Here is an 11787-nt window from a genome sequence, read left to right on the forward strand (position 1 = left end):
GAACTGAGCTCTCAGGAAGAGAACTGAGCTCTCAGGAAGAGAACTGAGCTCTCTCTCAGGAAGAGAACTGAGCTCTCTCTCAGGAAGAGAACTGAGCTCTCAGGAAGAGAACTGAGCTCTCTCTCAAACTGGGCTCTCAGGAAGAGAACTGGGCTCTCAGGAAGAGAACTGGGCTCTCAGGAAGAGAACTGGGCTCTCAGGAAGAGAACTGGGCTCTCAGGAAGAGAACTGGGCTCTCAGGAAGAGAACTGGGCTCTCAGGAAGAGAACTGGGCTCTCAGGAAGAGAACTGGGCTCTCAGGAAGAGAACTGGGCTCTCAGGAAGAGAACTGGGCTCTCAGGAAGAGAACTGGGCTCTCAGGAAGAGAACTGGGCTCTCAGGAAGAGAACTGGGCTCTCAGGAAGAGAACTGGGCTCTCAGGAAGAGAACTGGGCTCTCAGGAAGAGAACTGGGCTCTCAGGAAGAGAACTGGGCTCTCAGGAAGAGAAATGGGCACGTGAGAAGCAGATGGCTGCAGTCGTGGGAAGAACAGTACAAAGACTCCAGGCATTAGAGGAAGTGGCAAGTCAAGGGACCTGATTAGGCTGTGGAGCCATCTCAGGTGGGAGGTAGGCAGAGACACAGGTGGAGCCTGAATCCTGGAGATTCAGGGGCAAGGGTCTGGATTTATGGCAGCACTGTTTCAATAAGACATTTCATTTTTGCTGTCACTGTTGGAGCGGGTAGACAGGGGAAGGGGCACAGATCACCGAGAGCTGGTGTGTCTGTCTGGTAAGCAAGGGCAGTCCAAGCCAGGTGGTAGCTGTGGAGATGGATGAAGAGGGCTGCACTACAGGGTTGGGGAGGACTGGGTCAAGGCCAGCTCTGTCTAGTGAGCTTCTGGAAGCCTGCTTCATTTACACTGATTGCCCTGGATGTGGAAAGGGAAAGTAATCTTCTCCCTGGAGGCTCTAGGAAAGAGCAAAAGTGGGAGCGGAGCAGGAGGGGACACCAGTGTAAGGAGCAGGCAAAACAAAGTGTGGCTAGGAGACAAATAACCTCCCCATTACCCACTGGGGCCACAGGGGCCACAGGGGCCTGACGCGGAACAAGAACTCCGTGTTTCCCACGCCCTTCAACGTGGTGCTCAGGGCAGTGTATGGAGGACACTGAGTCCAGGGACACTGCTCCCAGCTAGGAGACTTCCTAGCTGATAACCCTCATCTTTCCACACAGTCTGGGGTCTTGGCAAAATGCACACACACTATGGGTGGCCCCTAACCCTTTCCAAGGTTTCCAGGTCAGCCTTGCAGCCCCCACCCCTCTGGCACAGTGCCCAGACCCCCCCCTTCTCTCTGTACTGCTGGGCCTCTGCCGGGTCCATCCTCCTACCCTCCCCTGCCCCAGAACCTTCTGTTCTTCTCGGTGTATCAGTGAAGATCAATGAAGGCTCCTGAAACTAAACAGCCCTCTCCTCTCCTGCAGCAAGTCTCTTTTGTGGGGGGAGACCTGGCGGTGCCTGCTGGTTGCTATCCGAGTCCCACGACCAGACTGAGTGTAGACGGTCTTGCCTCGATCCCCTAATCCCCTGACAAGACACCCTCCTTCCCCAGTCTCTACGAGGATCCACCCCTCCATGTCCGGACTCGGGTCCATCCCTGAGACCCAGAGGCATGAATGACGCAGGGTGGGGGGGGTGGGGGAGCGGCGGCGGCGGCGGCGGCGGCGGCGGCGGCGGCGGCGGCGGCGCTTCGGGTCACGTGACCGAGACCACACCCTCGAGCTGACTCCGTCACGTGACAGCAGAGCCTTTGAGCCTTTTTCTCACGTGACGGAGGTTCCCGCGTTTGGACCTATAAGGAGGCGGAGGACGGGCTGGCCCGGGGGGCGCGCGGGAAGGGAGCTGGGAAGTCGGTAGTGGCCGCTGAGACCCGTTGCTGGGACCCGGAGGCGGGCCGGGTGATCGTCCCCGTCCGGTTGCAGAGGAGGCTGGAGTTCAGGGCTAGGACACCATGAAGTGCCTGGTGGCCGGCGGCAACGTGAAGGGTGAGTGGGGCCTGGCCTAGCGGCGGGGCAGGTGTGCAGCCTGGGGAGCCCCGTAACCTCTCTCTCCGCTCTGGTCCCCGCAGTGCTGGGCAAGGCTGTCCACTCGCTATCTCGAATCGGGGACGAGCTCTACTTGGAACCCTTGAAGGACGGGGTGAGGGGCTGGGACGCGGGTCAGGGAGGACGGGTCCAATAGGGACTCCGAAGCGTGGACTCTGCGCTCTGCCCGGCCTTTCGGGATGATGTTGGGCAGATGCCTCGGTGACTTCTGACGTCCCAGGTGTATACAGAAGGCACTCCCGCAGAGCGCCCAGTGGCGGGCAGGTTGGGGCTGAAGCAAGTAGGGGCAAGGGCAGGGGTGGCAGACCCTGGGAGAAGGGTATGGGGTGGCAGGCCCTGGGCTTCTGGAGAGGCGTGGGGTAGAGGCCAGAGGGCCTCACTTCGAAGGTCTGTGCAGCAAAGGGGGACAGAGGGGCTCAGTTGTTGATGGAAGGGGACGACCAGAGGTAAGCAGGCTGTTGGGTAGGCCTGAGGCTGCTTGACTACCTCCTCTGCCGTGTTTTTGCGACCCAGCTCTCCCTACGGACTGTAAACTCTTCCCGCTCTGCCTATGCCTGCTTCCTCTTTGCACCGCTCTTCTTCCAGCAGTACCAGCCAGCCCCTCCTGGTCAGGATCCATCACGGTGTAAGATCCTGATGAAGGTGAGGACCCCAGGCATCTCCACAGCTATGCCTCAGCACAAGGTGGGGAGTGGGGGTGAGCCTTATCCAGGAGCAATTCCATGTCAAGTTCAACAAGGTGAAGCTGGTGGAGAGGGTTAGCAGAGTTGTGGAGAGGGTGGTGTCTACAAGATGGTTAGGAAAAGTGAACAGGTCTTTCAAGGCTGTCAGGGCAGAGGCCCAGCACAAGAATGGGAAGTGTGCAGACCACAGTCCCACAGGGGGTGGGAGCCCCCCTTTTGCAGGATAGTGATGGACCAGGGTCCACATGGGGTGGAGACCTGGCCCATGGAGGCACACTGCCAGGCTGATGTGCCTTACCCTGCTCAGTCCTTCCTGTCAGTCTTCCGCTCTCTGGCAATGCTGGAGAAGAGTGTGGAAAAGTGCTGCATCTCCTTGAACAGCAACAACAGCCGCCTGGTGATCCAGCTCCACTGCAAGTATGGTGAGTGAACAGCTGGCCAGCGAGGCACTGGGGCAGCGTGCAGGAGGGAAGGGCCTCAAGCCCACCGAGACCCTTTCTGCCCATCCAGGCGTGAAGAAGACACACAACCTGTCCTTCCAGGACTCTGAATTCCTGCAGGCTGTCTTCAATCCAGCATTGTGTCCCCACTTGCTCTGCGCCCCAGCACGGTGAGCACATCCTTCCACAAACTCAGCCCACGGCTCTCTCTTCCATCTTTAGATCTTTAAGTGTCAATTTAGGAATGTACCTTTTTCTTTTAATTTTGAAACAGGGTCTTACTCTATGTCCCTAGGTGGCATGGAACTTACTATATAGACCAGGCTGGCCTCAAACTCAGAGATCTGCCTGCCTCTGCCCTCCAAGTGCAGGGATTAAAGGCATGCACCACTACACCTGGCCGGAATATGCCTTTCCCAGTAGGCACAGTAGCCTATGCCTGCAATTTTAGCAATTAGAATGTAGAGATGAGCAGATCAGAAGTTCAAGATCAGTGAGTTCTCAGCCAGCCTGGACTATTTCAAAAGGGGAGCAGGGAGGAGTTGGGGAGATGACTTAGTAAAGCATTTGATGTTTAAGCATGAGGACCTGAGTTTGATTCCTTAAACAGTGTGGTATCTACTTGTAATTCCAGCCCTGGGAAGGTGGAAACAGGCAGCTTCCTGGCGCTCATTAGCCAGCTGGCCTAGCCTCATCAGCAGGCCCCAGGCCAGTGAAGAGACTATGTCAAAAAAAAACAAAGTGCACTCTAAGGAGTGAGGGCCAAAGATGTCTCTGGCTCCCACACTCATGCACACAGACACACGCAAAGCTACCTTTTTCTTGAAGGATATTCAGGGTTTCTATGTAAAAACCACCCAGCCCAGTGCACACTTGGGTCCTTACCTGGATTTAAAAACAGAGACTGGGACCAGGTGTGATGGCACGCACGTTTAATCCCAGCACTTGGGAGACAGGCAGGCAGATTTTTGTAAGATCGGCCAGCCGGGTCTACCTAGCAAGTTCCAGGACAGCTGGGGCTACAGGGAGACCCTGTTTCAGGAAAAACAAAAACAAAAGCAGCAGGCTGGTTCCCCTGCCTCATTGTCTATAGGACCCCGCCTTCTCTATCCCAGAGATCTGGCTTGGCTTTCCACTGTTCAGGCCTGCTCTGATTCCTTTTCCAGAATGTGTTTGTGACCTACCTACAGATCTCTTATATGACCTTAGTAACCTTGATGGTCTTTTCTTGACCCTTCAAAGCCCTTCTCTGAGCTGGTCATTTCCTCTGGCAGTTTTCCTGATTTAGAAGCCTCTTCCTGTCAGGCCTGTAGTCTTGGGGAGTCTCTAGGCCAGGGGAAGAACCTGGGCAAGGAGAAGCGGGCTTCTGAACAATCTACAGATAAGGTAGGGTGTGCAGGGCCAAGAGAGTGGGCTCCAGCAGACGTGAAGGTCCCTAGAGACCAGCCCAGAGAGCAGTGGGCTCTGCCCCTCCCATCCTGGACACTGCTTGCAAGCAGACCAAGGTCCCCTTCCTTTCTCATGGTGACCAAAAGTCCTTCCAGGTTCTGACATCTGCTTCCTTGGGGTCTGTTGAAGTTCTCCGAGTACAGAAAGAGGCGAGGCTGTCACATGGTCTGCATTTAGGGCTGTTTCTTCTTAAAAAATAACAACTGTAGCCGAGTGTGGTGGTGCACGCCTGTAGTCCCAGCACTTGGGAGGTAGAGGCAGAGGCAGGCGGATCTCTGTGAGTTCAAGGCCAGCCTGATCTACACAGTGAGTTCCGGGATAGCTGGGCTACAGGAAAACCCTGTCTCAAAAAGACCAAAAAAACACCCCCAAAACTGTCATTTTGTCCTTTTTTTTTTCCTGGCACTGCCACTGAGCTAAATCCCCAACCCACAGCACAATGGTTCAGTGGGTGAAGACCCTCGCTGCCAAGGCTGACGACCGAAGTTCAGGTGGTGGAAGGGGCAAGTCCTGTGGGTTGTCCTGACCGCCACATGCACGCTGTGGCATCCACACTGCTCTTCCTGCTGTAGCACGTGCACACTCACACAAAATAACATTTAAAAAAATTCCAGGCATGGTGAACTGTGAAGGCCTTTAGCACTTAGGAGGCAGAGGCAGGTAGATCTCTTAAGTTCAAGGCTAGCCAGGGCTATAGAGTGAGACCCTTTCCCCACAACCCCCTAACAAAAAATTAAAAATTCAAATATATAGTAGATGCAAGCTCTTGTTTTTCCCTCCAGTGCTGGGGGTAGAACCCAGGGCCTTGTGAATGCCACTGAGCTACCACATCCCAGCTCCCAGTTGCCTTGAGGCAAATTCTAGGTGTGATTTTTCTGCAAATGTTTAGCAGTGTGTATCCTTAGAAGACAGGGTGTGGTAACTTCATGCTTGAGAACCTACATCTGGTGGGGGTGTGTGGCTAATGCAGGATTGCCATTGGTTTTGAGGCCATCTGGTGCTATATGGTGAGTTCTAAGCCAGTGTGGGGCTAGCTGTGAGTCTGAGTCTAAACAAACCAGACGAGGTTTTAAGGGCATACCCCTCCCACACCTTTTTGGGCTGGGGACAGGGTATTGCTGTTTTGGGTGTGCTAGTCTGGAGAGCCTGGGCTATAGTTTAGTAGGTGGGTTGGGCATAGTGGTGTATGCCTGTGATCCCAGCTCTTGAGTCAAGAGGTAAAGTCAAGGGGGCAAGAGGATTGCCCTAAGTTTGAGGTGAGTTCCAGGGAGACCCTATTTCAAAGTACCACAAAAAAAAAAAAAAAAAAGGAAAAAAGGTTTAGCATGTGCTACCACACCCAGCTATTTTTTCCCTTCTGTGCTGGGACTGGATCAGGGCTTTACCCTTCTAGCCAAGTGTTTCGAGGGAAAGAGAACCCCTGGCTCTCTGCCTGCCACCATCAGGTGCTGCCTGCCCATCCTCCTGCCGTCTTGTGTGGGCTCTATTTTTGTTTATTCCCATCAACTAAAGAGCTTCTGACCAGGGAACATACCCTGTTCATTCAGTCTTGTCTTCAGAGCTTGCTGGGCCTGTACATTACACGTGTGCATCTGTCTCTGCTCTTGTCACAGGGTGCTGGGGGAGGCTATTCTGCCCTTCCCCCCTGCACTGACAGAAGTGACACTGGGCATTGGCCATGGCCGACGGATCATCCTGCGCAGCTACCAGGAAGAGGAGACAGGTGAGGGAGCTGGACATGCCCCAGGAGAGAGCAGAGCTGGGGGCAAGGCCCAGGACTTGGGGTCCTAAGACCATCTTGTGCCTGACCCTACAGACAGCACCAGCAAGGCTATGGTGACTGAGATGAGCCTTGGAGAGGAGGATTTCCAGCAGCTTCGGGCACCAGAAGGGGTGGCCATCACTTTCTGCCTCAAGGAATTCCGGGTGAGCCCTCTACCTCCACTACCTCCTCCACCGTCTTTGTGGGGCACAGGCTCTCACAGGCTGCCTGCTTCTTCCACCCCAGGGGCTCCTGAGCTTTGCAGAGTCAGCGAACTTGCCTCTTACCATTCACTTTGATGCTCCAGGCAGGTAATTCCAGGCCTGTAGACAGGGGAGGAGGCAGGGCTCTGGGAGGCCCAGAGCAGAGTGGGATGACCTGGCTTACCCGATTCCCTCACCAAGGCCAGCCATCTTTACCATTGAGGATTCTCTGCTGGAGGGCCACTTTGTCTTGGCTACACTCATGGAGCTGGATGCACGCTCGCAGGACCTCCACCAGCCAGTGCCTCAGAAGCAGGCTCACAGGTATGGGCACCTTCCACCCATTTCTCCCTCTATCCGCGCACCCCTCCGGAGCCTGCTACTTCTAGCTTCCCCACCTTCCCCCAACACACATACATTTCCTGTCAGGCCCCAGCCTCTACAGGCCTTCCAGCCTTGTAGGCTCAGGCTTCATGGTCAGCTGTACTGAGACCCCTCCCACCCAGAGCGGCATCCCAAAGGTCCTGCTGGCTTCCTTCTCTGGCTGAGGCCTCCCCTCTGAGCCTCCTCCCAGGCTAAGGAGGCTGCTGGGAGGCAGGGAGTTGCCTGGGGTGGGGGAAGCAGGTGGTTGGAAGGGCAGGTGGGTTGGGGAAGATGGGCCCAGTGTAGCTGAAGCAGAGGAAGTGTGGTCTGGCCCTCTGCCCAGCACATCCCTGGGCTCTGGTGCTTTCCAGCTCCTTTCCCCTGGGAAGATGGTGATTGAACCCCACGTGGCCCTACTCAGAGGACTGGCTGCTCCCCTCCCCTGGCTGAGCTAAACTAGCCCCAGGATGCCTCCCTCAGGCCCTTACCTGAACTCTCATCAAAGGGATTCTACTCCCATCCCCTCCAGGAAGCCCCCACTTAACCCCTGCATCCTCTCCACTGCAGCCAAATCAGGAAGTAATAAAATCAAGAGTTCCCAGCAGTCTTGAGGCCCTAGGATCCCTTCAGAACCCTCCAAGGTGGGGCCTGCTTCTGTACCCCTCTTCTCCCTATTCTGTGCTGATCCTGTCTGCCTACAGCACACCCCACTTAGATGACTTTGCCAATGATGACATCGACTCTTACATGATTGCCATGGAAACCACCGTGGGCAGTGAGGGCTCATGGGCACAGCCCTCCATTTCCCTCCCACCTGGCCCCCAGCCCTCCCATGACCCTGGCCCCCTCTCAGAGGAGGAAGAAGAAGCTGAGGCTAGTACAGTGCCTGGGACTCCCCCACCCAAGAAGGTAGGGGCTGGAGGTGGGGGGAGGGGCTGCAAGGTGAGGAAGAGTGCAGCCTCCAGAACTCACTGGGCTTCCTCTGTTCTTTCCAGTTCCGCTCTCTGTTCTTTGGCTCCATCCTGGCCCCCATACACTCCCCCCAGGGTCCTAGCCCTGTGCTGGCTGAAGACAGTGATGGTGAAGGCTGAACAGAGAACATGAAGTCTATGTCCAAAGGCCACAGCCCAGAAGCAGGTCCAGCCAGCAGCAGGGCTGGGTCTCAGTCCCTAGGAGTGAGGGGCTGTGCTTGCCCCCGCCCCCACAGGCCCCGCCAGCTGCCAAACTGACCATGCTTGGGCTGGTCTTCTGCCTCCTTCAACCTGCAAGCAATCATGTCTCGTTCCCTGCCTGATGCCCAGCTGCCACCTGACAGGTTCCTCACCTTATTTACTGTAGAGCCTTAGGCCAAGACTCCAGCCATCTGGCCAGGGCTTGAAGCCTGCCTTCCTCCAGGCTTACCTTCCAAAAAAATTATAGCACTGCTGACTACCTTCTGCCAAACCTGGAACCCCTTGTGACTGGCAAAGACAGTTTCTCTTGCTTTCCCAATGCTTGGGCCCCAGCTTGGAATCCTAATCGCTTCTGGACCTGAGTGTGCAGCTGGGCCTGTGCCCAACAGACACGTCTGCCCTCCCACATGGCTTTGTACCAAAGGGCTGCTGGCCCACTGTCTGGGACAATCTGGGACAAGGGAGACAGAGGCCATGGCGAGAATCCAGCTTTGACCTTTATTCAAGAGACCAGATGGGTTGCCCCAGGATCCGGCTGCCAGCCCTGCGGCCACGCAAGGCCAGAGACCCATAATCTGGTCTGCCATTGCCCTGAGCTGCAGCCTTGGCCCCAGGATCCCACTTGCAGCCACGGCAGGTGCTGGTGGGAGGGAGCCCTGGGGATTAGATGCTGCTATTGATTCATTAAAAAAAGAAAGGAAAAGACACTTAACGCTCTGTGTTCCCTGTGATGGGTGGGCCTGAGGGGCCTGTGTGACCCATGGCAGCATGGTTTCTGTACAATCAATCCATCTGGGGCAGAAGGGCAGCATGTGGAGGCTATTTCTTGGCTTTGGCAGAGTTACGGGGTGGGGTGATGGGACGGCCTCCAGGGTTCAGGCCACTGAACTGCCCGTACTTCCCCTTGTTCTTGTCAGCGGGCTTGAGAATCTAGAAGAGAAAAGCTGGTCAGGCTCATGGTGCTGAGCAGGCAGTGGCCCCCACCTTTCCCCACACCCACCTGGTGCTGAGCAGCCACCCCAGCCTCCCCCACACCCACCTGGAAGGAGCACATGAGGGTCTCGTCCACACTCATCATGGCACCAGCATTGTCAAACTCGCCACAGTAGTTAGGAGCTGAGAAGAGTGTCACCAGCTGCCGCTTGGCAAAGAACTCATAGCCATCTTCTACCACCTGGGCCAAGATGGAACAGTTGGGTCTGCAAGTTAAGCTAGCTTGGCCATCCCTCACCCTGCCCCAGGGCCAGCAGCCCACCTGATGTGCCCTACAGATGAGGTCCAAGTCATGCTTGTGCAGGAACTTAGCTACCACCTCAGCCCCAAAGGTAAAGGAGACTCCACGGTCATTCTCGCCCCAGCCCTGTACATCCTTGTCGGGGTCAGACCAAAGCAGGTCACATAACAGGCCCTGGTCAGGCACGTCTGTGGGTCGCATAATGCGCCGAATCTGCTCCATGGACTGCAGGTCTGGAGATAGACCTGGGGGGGGGGGCAACAGTGCACGTTCTTAATAAGCCAAAAAGCAGGGACTCCCCTGTGCCCAGATGCCCTTGGGAAACAGCCTCCCCCTTCCCAGCACCACTTGGCCCCTCTTCTGGTAGAACCCATCACCCTCAGTTTTTTCAAGCACAAAGATGCCTCAAGGAGCAGAGCTCCCGGGAGGAGAGGACAGTGAATTGCCTGCAGGATGCCAAACTGCCACAACAGGAAAGTGTGCAGCCAAACAGGGTGCGAGGGCTTCCTGCGAGGAGTGACATCCAAGAGGCAACGGGGTGTTCCAGGCAGTTGGGAAGGGTTCTGCTCCCTTTCCAAGGCCCCCAGGGATGTGGCCCAAGCACCCCTTCAGCACTGGCCCCCACCTCCATGGCAGCAGAAGATCTTCTCATCCACAATGGCTGCGATGGGCAGGCAGTTGAAGCAGTCGGTGAAGGTTTTCCAGAGTTTGATGTTGTAGCGTCTCTTGCCTGCCAAAAGGAGGGGATGGCTGAGGTAAGCCTGCCCACGCCCACTGAACCCTCAGCCTGGTTTTCTGGACCCTCTGGGGAACTTTGTGGGTTAGTCTGATATAGATGGAAGAGATAAAAGGAAGGCTCAAGTGCCCCCCACCCCATTTACTTTAAAGAATTCTAAAGCATGTGTCCACAGGAACCTGAATTCCAGTCTGGCCCAATGTCAGGGTTGGCACCCACCTCTATCCCCTGAACAAGGCCAGACCAAAAGCAGGTCTGGTTTATCAATAGAGGCATCCCAAGTGCTTAAGGGATGTGCATTCAAGAAGGGAGTGTATTAGGCAGGCCCTGGGCCACCCATTAGCAAGTGGGCAGCCCTCCAGGTGCTTTCATTCAACCAGGCCCCTCCTGAGCACCAGGGACAACAGGATGTGACAAGGGCCTTCAGGGGTTCATAGTACATCAGGGGTCTTTTGGCACCAGACCAACATGAAGGTCCCATGAAGAGTTGGAAATGTTTCCAGGCAGCGAGCAACCTTCAAACCACTCACACTCATCATAGAAACCATAGATGCGGTTGATGCTGGCACACTCGTGGTTCCCACGGAGCAGGAAGAAATTCTCAGGGTACTTGATCTTATAGGCCAGCAGCAGGCAGATGGTTTCCAAAGACTGCTTGCCCCGATCCACATAGTCCCCCAGGAAGAGGTAGTTGCTCTCAGGAGGGAAGCCACCGTACTCAAACAGCCGCAGAAGGTCGTAGTATTGGCCATGGATGTCACCTGGGGACCAGAGAGGGCTAGGTGCAAGTTCTAAACTTGAACCCAGGGCCCAGCCGTGAGCTCAAGGGAGGAGGGATCCAGGAACTGGGGGGGAGGGGGGGTCACAGTACTACTTTTGGGTAGTCAAGGGGGTCTTGAGCAGGGCTCACCACAGATCTTGAGGGGAGCCTCCAGCTCCAGAAGAATGGGCTGGCTCAGGAAAATCTCCCGGGATTTGAGACACAGACCACGGATCTCGTTCTCGGTCAGCTGCACATTCTTTCCAGGCCGCGAGCCCTGCACTGGGAACGGAATGGGGTCTTGGGACCCTGGCCCCTGAGGATGAGGGTGTCCCGGGGGTAACCCTTGGACCCCGTCCTGGCAAAGACTCAGCTGTTGCTGGGGAGCCGCCCCAAAGGGCCTCAGGCTTCCAGAGGCAAGATTCCCCTCCGCCACCCCGCGGGCCTGGAGAGGCGCCGGTCCCCCGAAACCTCGAAGCGCCGAACCCCGTGCCGACCAGGCGTCACCAGTCTCCCGTGGGCCCGGGACAAGGGGCTGCTCCTGCCGGAATGTGCCCCAAAGCCTAGGCGCGCCCCAGGCGGGCGGGGGGGGGTTGCCGCGGGACTTCACGGCCCGTCCCCGCCCAGGCGAAGCTGGCCGCGAGAGCGTCAGGCCCGCCCGCGCGCACTTCCGGCCCGGGCAGGGGGCCAGGCGCTGCGGACGCCCCCCTCCCCGCCCGGTGCACCTTCCAGCAGGCGCCCGATGATCGAGTCCAGGTTGAGCTTCTCGCTGTCGGACATGGCGGCGCCGCCGCTCCGGCCCAGCAGCTCCGGGCCCGCTCCTACCTCCCGCCCTCCTTCACCCTCCTTCCGGCCTGGCTCTCCTTCCGCCCGCCCCAGCCCGCCCACGGCCCGCGGCCC

The 11787-nt window shown here is 56.8% G+C and overlaps 2 protein-coding genes across 6 annotated transcripts; one reads left to right on the top strand and one right to left on the bottom strand.

Moving 5' to 3' along the window:
- The first annotated feature begins 1810 nt into the window (after nucleotides 1-1810).
- On the top strand, nucleotides 1811-8862 carry Rad9a (RAD9 checkpoint clamp component A). 5 transcript variants are annotated; one of them, XM_017795556.2, is made up of 11 exons: nucleotides 1811-2025; nucleotides 2109-2179; nucleotides 2671-2727; nucleotides 3076-3190; nucleotides 3279-3378; nucleotides 6271-6380; nucleotides 6474-6583; nucleotides 6666-6730; nucleotides 6824-6946; nucleotides 7687-7894; nucleotides 7981-8862. In XM_017795556.2, the coding sequence occupies exons 1-11, from the start codon at nucleotides 1992-1994 to the stop codon at nucleotides 8074-8076; spliced, it is 1089 nt and encodes a 362-aa protein (XP_017651045.1). In that variant the 5' UTR covers nucleotides 1811-1991; the 3' UTR covers nucleotides 8077-8862. The 5 variants fall into 5 exon arrangements, with proteins under 5 accessions (XP_017651045.1, XP_029414380.1, XP_008821107.1 ...); XM_029558520.1 differs by having other exon boundaries at nucleotides 1813-2025; nucleotides 2599-2727; nucleotides 7687-7858; XM_008822884.3 differs by having other exon boundaries at nucleotides 1814-2025; nucleotides 2599-2727.
- Ppp1ca (protein phosphatase 1 catalytic subunit alpha) lies at nucleotides 8637-11757 on the bottom strand. The gene is made up of 7 exons (XM_008822883.3): nucleotides 11613-11757; nucleotides 11038-11169; nucleotides 10658-10888; nucleotides 10017-10121; nucleotides 9413-9636; nucleotides 9197-9331; nucleotides 8637-9087 (listed from the first exon to the last, which is right to left on the bottom strand). The coding sequence occupies exons 1-7, from the start codon at nucleotides 11665-11667 to the stop codon at nucleotides 8977-8979; spliced, it is 993 nt and encodes a 330-aa protein (XP_008821105.1). The 5' UTR covers nucleotides 11668-11757; the 3' UTR covers nucleotides 8637-8976.
- Nucleotides 11758-11787: the final 30 nt, after the last annotated feature.

Source organism: Nannospalax galili, unplaced genomic scaffold (genome assembly GCF_000622305.1).
Source record: "Nannospalax galili isolate Female #2095 unplaced genomic scaffold, S.galili_v1.0 scaffold89, whole genome shotgun sequence".
In the NCBI taxonomy this organism is placed as follows: domain Eukaryota; kingdom Metazoa; phylum Chordata; class Mammalia; order Rodentia; family Spalacidae; genus Nannospalax; species Nannospalax galili.